This window comes from Rhea pennata, chromosome 2, assembly GCF_028389875.1.
Source record: "Rhea pennata isolate bPtePen1 chromosome 2, bPtePen1.pri, whole genome shotgun sequence".
In the NCBI taxonomy this organism is placed as follows: Eukaryota; Metazoa; Chordata; class Aves; order Rheiformes; family Rheidae; genus Rhea; species Rhea pennata.
The window spans coordinates 122,999,349-123,012,984 of record NC_084664.1 but is presented as its reverse complement, the minus strand read 5'-3'; the positions used below and the strand labels follow the sequence as shown (position 1 = coordinate 123,012,984).

At 34.3% G+C, this 13,636-nt stretch overlaps 1 protein-coding gene across 1 annotated transcript in view; it reads right to left on the bottom strand.

Annotated features, from left to right (window-relative positions):
* UBE2W (ubiquitin conjugating enzyme E2 W) overlaps positions 1 to 13,636 on the bottom strand; it is a 33,126-nt gene continuing 19,490 nt past the window's right edge. The window contains exons 2-6 of the mRNA XM_062570283.1: positions 12,947 to 13,038; positions 9,646 to 9,748; positions 6,798 to 6,953; positions 5,513 to 5,588; positions 1 to 1,139 (exon numbers count right to left, since the gene is read on the bottom strand). Of these exons, the coding sequence (XP_062426267.1) occupies positions 1,126 to 1,139; positions 5,513 to 5,588; positions 6,798 to 6,953; positions 9,646 to 9,748; positions 12,947 to 13,038 (441 nt within the window). The 3' untranslated portion in view covers positions 1 to 1,125. The remainder of the gene's footprint in view (positions 1,140 to 5,512; positions 5,589 to 6,797; positions 6,954 to 9,645; positions 9,749 to 12,946; positions 13,039 to 13,636) is intronic.

Below are 13,636 nucleotides of genomic sequence, written 5' to 3'. Positions count from 1 at the left end.
GTCAAAAATGTATTTTTTTTATATAGTACAGGATTAAAAGACAAGATGATGCTTACAAGGTAAAGAAATAATTTACATGAAAATATCTTCTGACAAAGCTTTTCAATCAAAATATTGTTTTGTAACATTCAAACATGACATACAACAACAAAAGAAACAGTGAATGCAAACAAAAAATGTTATATGGATTGCTTTCAAACACATAAATAAATGAAATATTGATGTAGGCAATAGGGCTCATGCTGATGGCTAGCAGGAAATAACAGTGTGCAATCTATTTGGAAAAAAAGCTCTAAAGTACAAATTACAAGCCCAATTGTGGACTGCAGCAAGTTCAGTTATATCACTGCCATCCTCTCTTATCTCCAAAATAAATTCTTGATTAAATCACTCATACCCTAAATTACTCATACCTTTGCTTCAGAGATATGAATAACTATATACAAAAAAGTAGTTTTATTTCACCATAGGGATAACATTGTACCTCTCTGCCACTGTCACTTGAAAACCTTCAATGTCAAAACAATTTGACAGCAGATAAACAATTTAATACATATGCAATGATCTTATTACAGTCCTTCAGCTAAGCATGTTTACTCATGCTGCTAGTTTTGTGATCACAGTGCATAGAATCCAAATATAAAAGAATGGGGTGGCTTTTAAGGTAATGGTGGATCCCTTGCTTATAATCCAAATATATCGGAAACTTTCCTAAGCTCTGTCATGCAATCTTTTTGTGGCAGGAGCAAAAATTTTCCCTGGTACAATGTCCATTGCCGGCAATGGATGCACCAAAACCGTCAAGGAGCTCAGTGTTATTGCACAATATATGAAGACCTGGAATTCTTCCAAAAGCTTAAAATAAAAATAATGGAATTATTCTGACATTTCTGGACACCTGCATTAATACTGTATGACTAATAAAAGCATGTCAGTTGCATGGACTGAACCAGCGATCAACATGCGCCCAGAATGCACACTAGTAAAAATGCAGTCAAAGGAAGTAGTCTTCATTGCCTATAGGTCACTTCCAGTCAAAGGTTAAAGTTCAAAGACTGAATGATCAAAGTGCTCATTTTTCTCAGTAGGACTATCTTCTGCTACGAGGATCACAAAATGGTGGCATCAACATGTGTCATCTTTAAAATAAAAAAAAGTATTTATGGAAAACATATAAACATTCTAAGCCCAAACTACTAAGGCGCTAAACAGTTTCTAGCATAGAGATTAGCATGCAGTGGAAACATACCAACTGAATAATGTTGGGGTTTTGTTCAATAACGACTCAGGAAAAAAAACAAACAAAACTTTCAAAATTTATATAAACGCACACCCCTAACATATCATTATTAGCAATTTTTCCATTAAAAGGACAATACTTTCACACTGCTTTTTAGAAAACCATTCTTTAGGAAAATGAAATCCCAAATATGCTTAACATTTTGTCCCATGAAGTAATGCATGTGCACATCAGTTTAAAGATTTTTCAAATTAATACATCCTTTTATAAGGGATATACAGCAATCGAAGATTTTGCAAAGTGGGCTTCTCACGTTTCCATTCTCAGCCCTTTATATACACTATGCACTTCAAGAATAAACACAAACTGCAGCTGACATTGTATTATGTAATATCTTGCTCTGGTAATCCTAAAATCTTAAATGTAAAAATAGTTTACATTCACTAAATTTTAGATACTATGACTGGATAGAACACATTATAGAAAAGACATTCTATGTCATTTTTTTGCATTATGCTTGATACTAAAGATATAAAAATATATAAGATATAAAAATATTAAAGAAATACATTTGTGAAAGCTTTCCCTTTTAAAGTTTCTTTTCCAAACATCAACCTACAGTGCAATTGTATCTGATAACAGCTTGTAAAGGGAAGAAAAATCCTCCAAACTTGCAGTGCAACTTTATTGCTTCAGTATAGTACAACTGTCCTTCAGTAAAAGTTAAGCTTGTTAACACAAAGCAAATTCACTGTCTATTTTTAATGCACTTACTTGTGACCTTGCACACCAGAGATGTAGCCTCATCAACAGATGGATTTCAAGTATATATTAAGAAGCAGAGAACAGTTCTACATTTTCACTGGAAACCATTACGTCCTCTGCACCATTACATGAAAAAGAGAGCTCATGAGGGGCTGAGGGGAAAAGCGAACTAGTGCCTCCTTCTTTCACAGAAATTATCACTTGACAGCACCACAAAGAACAAGCAACAATCTTATGGAACAAAGCTTCAGCCTGGATGCCCCCTTCAAGGGGAAAAATCCTCCTGCATCTTTGACAGGACTGACTCTGAGATTGGCAGTGTGAAATTTAATGTACAGTTAAAGCAGATGTTGGATAGGGGAGAGAATCTACAAATATTTCTAGCTGTTGAAGGCAGCATGAGTTAGAGAAAGCGTTTTGCAACAGGGTTTGAGAGGACAGCAATTTGTACCAAACAAGGCTTCATAATTCTTCTACTTATGGAATAAGTTGTTATGCTGGGCAAGGAGGAAGTAAGATATTAAAAGCTCTAATAAACTAAACAGAGAGAGGCACGTTTACATGTCAGAGTATCTCTAAGAGCCACTGTGTCCCTCTGTGTCTGTATTGGTTTGTTTGAACATCAATGCCCAATCATGCATTATTTGCTCCCAGTGAAGTAAGCTCCAGGCACCTCCTGGAAAAGAAAATATCCTTCAGAGGCACACGATAGAAACGATGACAATCTTCCTTCATTCTTTTCAAAATGAGAAACCACAAACTTCTTAACAGAATGTGAGGATAAAATTTCACATTACAGCTCAGGCAGTCCAAAGACTAGCTAACAGCAGAAGCAGCAGTACCACCCTGCCTCTTCCTCCACATATTCCTGTACCAGTATTGGCACCTAGTTCACTCTGTGGTTACCCCTGGTCCTTCTTTTTTCTTAGTTGATGTTTTGTTTTTCTCTTCCTAATTTATCTAGCTCTAAGTGGTTCGACCACACGGTTAGATGTGTGGCCCTCCAATGGAAAGAGCAGCAGGAAATTAAGATGACACAATCACCTTTTTCAAGGGCCTGTAAGTCCATTCAGGTATACCTAAAGGTTGAAGACTGTTGTTGTCCAGAAAGAGGGTGTTAAAATTAACAGTCAAGGTATATTTCCCATCTTGGTGCCGTTCAACATTTCTTCACACCAATTAGGAAAACTTTTGAAAATGTAAAGATCCTCCCTTGGCAGCTTTGTCACAGAGCCACAAAAGAGAAGCAAATTACTTGTAACTGAGAAAAGGAAAAAGGGTGCACAAAATTTGAGATAAAAACCTTTAAGCCTTATAAAAAGTTTTTCATCCAACTGATACCAAGGGGCTTTTTTTAATTTTTATTATTATTTTTTAAAAAGAATTTAATGAGGGAGAAGGGATAAAGAAGTGCGTTCAAATTTTAAAGGTGATCTATTTTGTAATTAGCAATTAAAAAGGAAGTTAAAAGACAGAAGTATTCTGGAGCAAAATAGTATGAGTTATTTAAATGAACCAACTTGTTTTTTCTTGTCAGAACGTTAAGTTGGCTTTGGGGGTATTCCATTTTCTGACCCTCATAAAACAGTCATTGTGTAATTATTTTGAAATAATTCAATCACTTGTGTCTGAAAAAATAATTGTTCAGACTATAAGAAGTTTGATTTATATAGCAACTTTCAGAGTAGAACCACATATCTTTTCATATTCATTTGGTGATTTGCTTGTTTAACTCTAATTGAATATCACAAATAAGAAATAAAAGCAATGTTGCAGACTGTTCTCCTTGACAGACTTCAATCCTGAATCAAAAGGAGACCTTCTATAGATTCAAAGTAAACAGAATATATTTGAATTGCAAGATAAAGCTAATAAATGAAACTTCAGCTGGTTCTCTTTAAAAATAACTAACAAGAGAAAATAAGAGAGTCAACCAAATTATCCAGAAGCTGCCAAAGAAGAGAAAGCAAGAGGAGAAATGGAGAAGCACCATACACATTACAAAAGGAAGCAGGAAAAAAAAAAAGAAAGCATTTACTACAGAATTTAATGAAGCTGAATAACCTAGACTATTAAGTCTTTTGGACAATAGCGTTGTTATTTTTTCAAAAAAAATTTGAAAACAACAAAATGTGTAGCCACATGATCAGCAGTCTTAAGATACTTCCCAATGCCATGATATAAGCACTCCGATGCTGTGATTAAAGTCAACTGTTTTTTGAGAGACTATTGTGATATTACACTATGATAAACAGTTCATTTTACTGCATTACCATCAATCAAAAAAGCCTCATAAAATGCCAATAAGTATTATGAAACTATCAAACTTTTAAGATAAAGCACCCACAGGCTTTTATGAACGTAAGGGTGAAGGCTTTGGCGTTTGCCTCTCCATTTGTGGACACCCACAATATCAAATATTTGATCTCATTTCACATGAAAGACAACCAGTCGTGGGGTGGGGAGGTAGGCAAAAAATAAATAAATAAATAAATAAACAAATAAATAAAGAGGACATCTATGATGAAGGCTTCAGTGAACAATATTTATGGAACCTGCTCCTTCTGCACTATCCTAGCACACAGTATTTCCTGCTCTAACCATCCCTTCCTGAAAGATCCAAGAGTCTCCTGTAACAACCATTTGTACAGTATTTTTCTAGGGAGAGCAAAGAAAGTATTGGCCAAAGACAAAAGACAGACAGAAAGCATAGTTCATCTCTACTCCTTTCCCTCCTCACTGCTGGACTGGATAAGCCAAGCACATACAGCCAAGCCTAGCTCTGGGAAGAGGACAACAAATGTTAAGGCAGAAGGGGGAAAAAACAAAAACAAAAAACAGTATAAAGTTGGACAGGAAGCACATGGCAAGAAAAAGCACTACACTGCAAAGACTGCAATACTACACTTAGTAATTTAGCATTTTATCATGTACATGTAGAATCAGATTGCTATACTATTGATTATTAGTTCCTAAGACCTTTAAGTTAGCTGATTGTCCCAGATTATAAGTTCTGTGGAATCGTTGAAATCTATTAAAAACATAGCTGTTTATAAATATATAGGGGTATTTTAATTGCAGTGTGAGCTCTTAAAGCATTGCCAACAATAAGAAAAAGAATCTGGTTTTAGAGTTACAATAAACTGGTCACAGAAATCTGGTTTCACTAAGTACTTTCCCCAGAACCAACTTTAAGACCTGTCAAGGACTGATAAAATTCACTGGAACTCCTATTCAAATCATGTCCTACAGTTTAAAACTCATATAACCTTATGCTGTTCAAATTTCACACAGCAATTAAAGTGATGTAAAAAAATCACCATAGCATATCTCAGAAATAGGGTGTTTTGTTTTGTTTTTTTGAAATTAACAGTTTAAGGCTTTGAAAACACTTATCCTATTACTTTATGTTTTAATTGTCTTCAGCCTAAAAAAAAAAAAAAAAAAAAAAAAAAAAGAGAGAGACAAAAAACACTCCAAAATTCCTGGTTCTAGTTAAATACTTACCATGATACCACCATTTTGTTTTCTTTGGATTCTTGTTACATGTTCTTACATAAAATGAATTATCTGGAGGTCGCCTCTGCAACAAAAAAAACACCTACAAATAATCAAACAATCCTCATATTGTAATACATGAACTATTCGAATAAGCTCATGAAAAGCTGTCACATGAAAGCAATGAAAGTAAGACAACAGACAGTGCTAGGCTTGGGTCAAGAAAGGATCTCTCAAGAATTCTGGTAACAAAATTTTTAGTTGAGATACTTCAAGCACAAATTCAGTAAAAATTCCAAGTGGAGGTTTGGCAGGGACAGAAGAGAAAAAGAAAAAAAAACAAAATAAAAAGGAACAACAGCTATTTTAAATGAACCAAATGAAATTCCTCTGCAGTTTGGCTCTAATATGATACAGTTAGACTGCAATTCACATTCATAAGTCTCCCATAGAGACCTTGGAGTACCTTAAAAAAAAAAAAGAACTGTGCTAATATAATCATCTACTATATCAAATATTTGTTTTCATAATAATTCTAAGGTACACTGTTATCATGGTGCAAAACCAAAGTCACAGGATACAGTACAAAGCAATTTCAGGCTATTTTCTATCACATAGACATGATTAGGATTGGGATGTGATATAAATAGGCATGTTTGGATAGCATGGATGTATGAGAGCTCTGACCAAATCTAGCTTCCAGTGTAATTTCACTCCAAAGGCAGCAGTAAAATGATAGAATCTTTACCCAAAAAAAAAAAAAAAAAAAAAAAAGTCTAAGGTACCAGTTCCACAAGTTTATGACTAAAAATACAGCTTAGCACAATTTACTTTCCTGCAATAAAAAGTGATAAAAATGAATGAAATAACTAACTGCTAGAGGTTCTGCAGTTGTACTAATTCCAATACAATACTCTAATACAGACAAGTATCTACACTATGCAAAATATACATTTCAATACAGTCATCTTGCACTGTCTTTACAGTCTGTATCAGTTTATAAGGAATTGTCCTAAGACACAATTTAACTTTGTAATTAGTACAATTAGAATGGTTCTATTCATGCCTCTTTTCCAGCAACAATATATAAGCAGATTACCATGAAAACAGTTATGAATTACTGCACTGTTCATTTTGCAGTTCTAGCTTAGTATTTTTTTCAGTGGTTGAAACATATATATAGTAGGTTGTCTATTTTGCAAAGTAAGGTTTTGTCTCTCAAATTTTAAAGTTAACTAGCTAACTTTATTTTACTTGGACAATTCTAAAATCAAAAACAAAAAAATACCCATACCTTTTCTTTGCAGCTGGAAAGCATGCTAATAATGCTAAGACAAACAGATTGCACTGAGAGCGCTGGAGACCAGTCTTCTGTTAGAATGGATAAACAGATATGACCATTGCTATAAACATGAGGATGAACAGGAATATTGTCACCAGTAAACATGACCTAAAAGAAAAATTAAATAAATGTAATTGTAATTTATTGTCAACATAAAGAAGATTGTAAAGGATTGTGAAAGAATTGTTCAATAAGCCTCTATTGCTTTTGAGCAAACAGTAAGATGAAAGTAGATTCTGCCTGTTTCACCACATTACATTCGTTTTTGCAAGAACGTAATTAAAATGTAAAATAAAAGAATGTAAGCCTAAACAACTGCTGTTGATAAAGTACAGTAAGTGGGTAAATGTAGTTCTTTTTAATGAACAGCAGTACAGCATAGAAAACTGCAAAGGTAAATTCACAATTATAATAGTAGTGTAAGGACATCAAACTAAATTTTTTAAATCTCACAGGCTCAGTCTTTTGTGTCCTTCAGAATAAAGCTGCCTACCTGAGATGCTGAATTTGAAAGACTTAATATGCCACACAATCGAATGATTTCATACACCAGGAAACAATGAAATCGACAAACAAATATTTCTATAGGCACAGACCCAACAGAAATGAAGGTCTATATGACCCATGCAGGTTCCAGCATGAAGACTTAAATGCACTAAACCTATTAACTATAGAATGCAGTACTTGAACAGCCACAGTATGATATCACATAGGAAATATTTTTAGATCATATATGAAATATGATGTTACTTGTCGTGGGGTAATACTAAAAGAACAGTGCTTAGAACTTTAACTCCTATTAAAAAGACAATACCACAGTCAAAATAAGGTTAGAAAAGTGATTCTGACAATTACTGCTCATACAACAAGTTGTTGTAAAACACATAGTTGACTCATGATCAGTGGAAACACAGTAAAAGAGAACCTCACAGCAGACATTAGCCTCCTGAGCTCCTTATCCAACATAACTACTGCCTTCTTTTATGCAATGACATAGTAAACCTCTACAACTCACTACCATCCAGCAGCATTTTAAGCAGCCTCCTATTTTTTGTGTGTGTGTGTGTTTGTGTGTGTAACAAAGACATACACGTGCACATACACTGACTAGAAGAGGGAAGCATCACCACAATCATATGGGGAACTGAGATGAAAGAGCCTAACTTACTTGCTAAATGGCACATACAGTCTGCCACGGCAGAGGAAGAATAGGATACAGAATGATCATCTATCATGTTACCTTGGACTTTAGAGGTCTTCTACTGGTATTTCTTAAGCACTGAAATATCTTACCTTCATAATCCAGTACTGTATTTCCATTCAAACTAATGTCTCCTCTTTACCAGAAAGCAAGAACTAGGCATACTAAATAAGCAAAAGCATGCACATTGTGACAGACAACATACATTTAAGGCAGAAAACAACCAAGTGATTAAGCAGTGGAAGTTTAAACTCTCAATTCACAGTAGGTAGCTTTGGGGAAGAGAGAATTATAATCCAGGAGTCGCAATAAGAAATTAACTCACTCCACAGCACCATTTTCACAATGGAAATTCTAATTATCTACAACAATCCAATATCCAGGATTAAATATTTAGCTGTTTTCTGTACTAAAAAAAAATAGTGCATATGTACTGGATCTAGTTTGCTGCTTTACAATAAATTGCACACAGACACACACACACACACACACACACACACACACACACAGGGTGAGGAGTACAAACAGTACCTACTTGGAACCAAATGAAAATGGCTACTCTCTTGTGGATCACCTTTGACTAGTTCACTGCAAATCTGATAGGTGTAGATACACACGTGCCAGTTTGTTTCTTACAAACCTAAGACTAAAAAGTCAGCATTCTAGTTTTTACCATGCTGCCTAAAGATACCGTATATTTATGGTTATATCTTTCATGGTCCTTTGCATGGGTTTCAACAGCAGTAAAAAAAAAGCATCATAGAGATGTCTAACTCTCCCTCTTGGAACTTTGAACTGAAAGGTAAAAAACAGACAGGAAAAAGACTTAAGCATCCTTGCTTTTCTTTTTCCCTTTTCAGTGGGGTGGATGAGTGATAGCTGAACACTATTTTTCCCTTACAAGAAATGTTTTGGAACATTCCCCTCAGGTAGATGGAAGGATGTGCAGAGCTCATTCTGCAGCCCAAGAGTAATGCTGCCCCTCAGCTCTTCTGATGTTGTCATTAAAACAACATAGCAGCTTTCACCTTAATTCTAACCACTAGAGTTGCAGGCCTCTCATAAGATGCCACACATTTCTGAGAATCCCTACTAGGGTCATAATATTTCCCCAGCTGTACTAACACAGCAGGTACAATGCAAGAGAGCCTTTAAAAAAAATAAAGCTGGAAGTAAAAAGAAGAGCAGACAAAGAAGCAGTTTATTGTTTACTCTGCTCCTATATCCCAGTAAAGGAGAACCTTCCTACCTTCCTACTTTCCTCTGTGTTGCTCTTTAATATGTGTGTGTGTGTGTGTGTGTGTGTGCGTGTGTATCTATATATAGATAGATAGATAGATACTCTGTGCCTCTCAAAAAGGGAAAAGAAACAACCCTCAAGTTACTCTGCTTTTTCTTCTCCTGTGAAACTAAGTGACTGCAGTAGTCACTCTATTACATAGAAGAGTCATTTTTAAAAGAAATTTCACTTGCACAATATGTTTAATACAAACCAAAGCTACTATGCCTTACATTAGGATATGTGTGGACAATGTTAACAGTTAGCATGTGTCATGCAGCTATAAACTAAAAGTAGGAAGGAAGTAAGCAAGCAGTTACCTGAGGTGAATCAAAAGGATACCGACTACTGAATTTAAATAGAAGCTGAAACTTCTCCCCTTCATAAAGTGTTCCTGGAGCACCTTCCATGTCTACAATCCACCTAAAGAAGAGGTGAACAACAGTGTTAGCACTGTAGACTACCAAACTGTAATTTTACTCCTGGAATCCAGGACTAATCAAATTAATTGCCAATTATAACAAAATCCACTAAATTCTCCATTACGATCTTAACTATCATTAAAGTGAATAAAATATCAAGCTTGTATTTGAAAGAAAACAGCTTGGTGTTTTACGTATAGTCATTGCTACAGCACTGAAAACTATACAAACAATTATAACTCAAACTAAAGTCAGACCTGTCATTTCCTAATAAAGTAACTGTATTAACAAGAGCAAAGCTAAAACACAAGGCTGGTTCCAAAGTTTATTCCTACAAGAAAACGGCCCAGGAAGGAAATAAAATAGCATGTATTCTCTTTCCAGTTTGTTTTTCTCTGCAAGAAAAATCATAAATACAGCTTATTAAAATAAACATCATCTGAAAGGTGAAGGGTGAATACTTCTCTCTTCCCCCTTATACTAAGAAAAAGTCAAAGATTAAATGCTATACAATCTAGGATGTCCGCACCCAAACTTGAAAAGTTAGCAGCATAAAAAGGAAAAGGTCAAAGCAGAAAAGGAAGGTAATGACTTGCATCAGACTTTCCTTTGTCCTTTATCTAACTCAACAGATAATTAGGATAACATCTCAATATACCACAGGATTCTTTTTCCTCTGCTTTTGCTCCTTCTATCATAATATGGAAGTGACTGATAGGTGGGTCCCTCCACCCCAATCCAGTCAAAAAGAGATGCTTTGAATAGTGTTCAAAACATACACCAGTATGCTGCTATCTAACTGCTCTGTCATTTTGGATTTCCACTGCTGATTGTTTAATATTATCCTCTGCGAGTGATCATCACTCCTACATTTTTCTGTCTTTCACCCTTGATTAAGCTTTATATATTTGAGGAATATGACTACAGTATAAGCATTCAGCAAGAGCCAACAGAATTGCCCAGATTAAAAGACTTGCATCAGTCTCACAGGTGAAGCAGCTGAGATTTCAGAACAGCAATGCATTCAGAAGGAAAAAACCAACCAATCAACCAACCAAACAAACAAAAAAAAACCCAAACTTCTCCTTCAGTTGGTAATCCTGATGAACCTGTTCCCAAATTCACCATCCTGCCTGTCACACATGCTGTCCCCTCGTATTTAAGCTGTAAATTTTTCAAATCTTTGCCTCTATTTCAAATCTTCCCTCTACTACATTAACTTTTGTAAAAAAAATTCCATTTCTGTTAAACCAATAACTGTCACACTCTTCAGGAGAAATACATTTTCTACAGTAGCAGCGCAACGCTGTGCTATCATTCCAATTTTGTGAAGACTCCTTTGATTTAAGCTAGCTGTGCTCAAAACAATTTATCCCGTTATGCCTTCTGCTTTTACATTTATACTCATGCTGAACCAACACTCCTCAGCTTTATTTGTCCTCGTTATCCAGGACGTCCCACCTCCACTTTTTTGAAACAATTTCGTTTACAAAGTAGAAGAGGATAGTTCTGTCTGGACATTCCTCTTTTTATGGTCAATCACTAGAACCAATCTTTTATGTGTGTTTTCAGTTTACACAATGATTAGGAGTTTTTTAAAAAGGGCTATTTAAAAGATGACTGCCTTATGTATTAAATGATGCAGTTACTTCAAAGGCTCTAATTATTTTACTCATTTTTTCAAACCCAAGCTAATACTTCCATACAAATCTACACTGCATCATCTCAAACTGTAGCTTGATTAATGCTCTCAGAACAGGTTACTTGGTGTTAATAACCTTCAAAGGGCAAAAACTAATGTTACTAGTAAAAAGAAACCTTCTAAATACTAAAAATTTGAAAAACTAGTATGATAGTAAGCAGGAGGTAATTTTATTTGCAGGCTGCTGAGAGGTAGAAGAATAGCACATCATAAAAAACAGTAAAGAAGTACTGAGGTAACTTAGAGATTTCCTAAGAAAAATGGAAAATGGTAGTGAAAAATATTTGCAATATTTGAGCCTTCTTTTTCAGAACAAAATACAAATTGTAATTTGGAAATTGTGCAGCAGTTTATTATTAATTGTAACTAATTCTGGAACTTGCTATTCCAATTTGATTCAGTTATATTTGTCTGCATCGAGTATCTCAAAAACCAGTAATATTTGAAAAAACAACAACAATATTTAACTCACTCAGGGCTCAAAGGCATTACCTAACACGATCACTGAGTGCCACCATCAAAAAAATCAGATGTGAAGTAATATCAGAAATCTCTATTATGTTTCTGAATTGGCATGCAGGAGGGTTTTCATAACTTACACTTTTAAGCTTGATGATAATAATAAAACAATCAATGAATAATGCAGAAGTCTAGAACATGCAACTTGAGATTCCCACTCATAAAAATGTATTTCTCTGCTAAGAGTTTTCTAATATTTCTCTAAAATAAAGCTAATAAAAATAGCTACAAAAGTCATCTAAAATGCTAATATAGCCTAGGAAAACTTTCTGAACTTCAGTCAGTTAAAGAGGAAGAAAAAAATTAGTTTAATTTAAAATCAGCAACTACACCTCTCCATTTCAATCACATATATGAAATATTTAACCATGTCTATATTTCAGTTATACTAATCACAGATAAAACCACAGCAGGGATGAAAATGCAAACAAATTTACTTTGATAACTTTGCTCTTTAAAGTTTTCTCCATTTGCTTTTAAGAAAGATGACCCTGGCAGTCAACAGCTACTGTTCAATATATTCAATGTATATAATATATTCAATGTATATACAATACACAAGTAATAAAGACAATCAAAACCAGTTAATGTATGACCTCCATAAATTTAGAGTGATTTCAGCGGTTAGTGCCTACGAGAGACATTGTTCTTCAATTATTTTATTCTAAAACGTGCAGATTTTAACCACTGACATTTTATTAGACAGTAAAATGCCTAATACAGATTTAATGCATGGGCTCTAATGTTCTGACTGCCCTCTGAAACTGAAAAGTAATAGCTTCATTAATCAGAATAGTGTTTCAGTCTCTATATTAGTATTTTAAGAATATACATATATAGATATACATATAAGAATGTTACTTGGAGTAAGTGGTGGAAGTGGCATGTAGGATTTTTCATTACATACTTATATACTTCCATTACAAACACTTGTTTTTAAGCTTGATGACAAAAATAAAAGTGTGTTTATATACTTACTGTGTGATTGAATTTTGTACACTCTTTTCATTTAGAGTCATTCCTGGAGGTGGATCATTTTGCAATGCCAAAAGTTCTTTTTGTAATCTTTTCTAGAAAGAAATTGCATAGAGCATTTGAAACATTATGTAAAGTTTAACAATAAACAAATTATTGTGCACTAAAGTACATTTTGTTAATTATTGAAGGTAAAAAGTTTATTTGAAAATTTAAATAAAATGCAAAATTGAAAGAGGAGAAAGAGGAAAGATCGCACTCCTAGAAATTAAACTGAAAGGAAAAATTCACAGACCTTAACTTAATATTTTTTCATTATAGTCTTTATAATATGTAATTCCACTTTTATTTGCAATGCTACTAAGTGAAAAACTATTGCATCAAGAAATACACAGGAGTATCTAGGATTTCATCATATTATAAAGATGTCAGTCACAGTTCCACGCTTAACAGTGAATACTTCATATTCCTCAGGTGGCATCAGATTTACAATTAATTCTCTGAAAACTTAAGAGCACAACTCTTCCTCTTCCCGTAATTTAGTAGATATTTCACCTGGTGTTTGTGCAAGTCTTTTCTTTGTTCTAAATAATTCCAGAGGACAGAAAACAAAACTAAAAGATCATGTGCAGAACACAAACTAGAAAGCACGGTTTATAGTTGCTGTATCTTAAAATCTATAGTTTTAATATT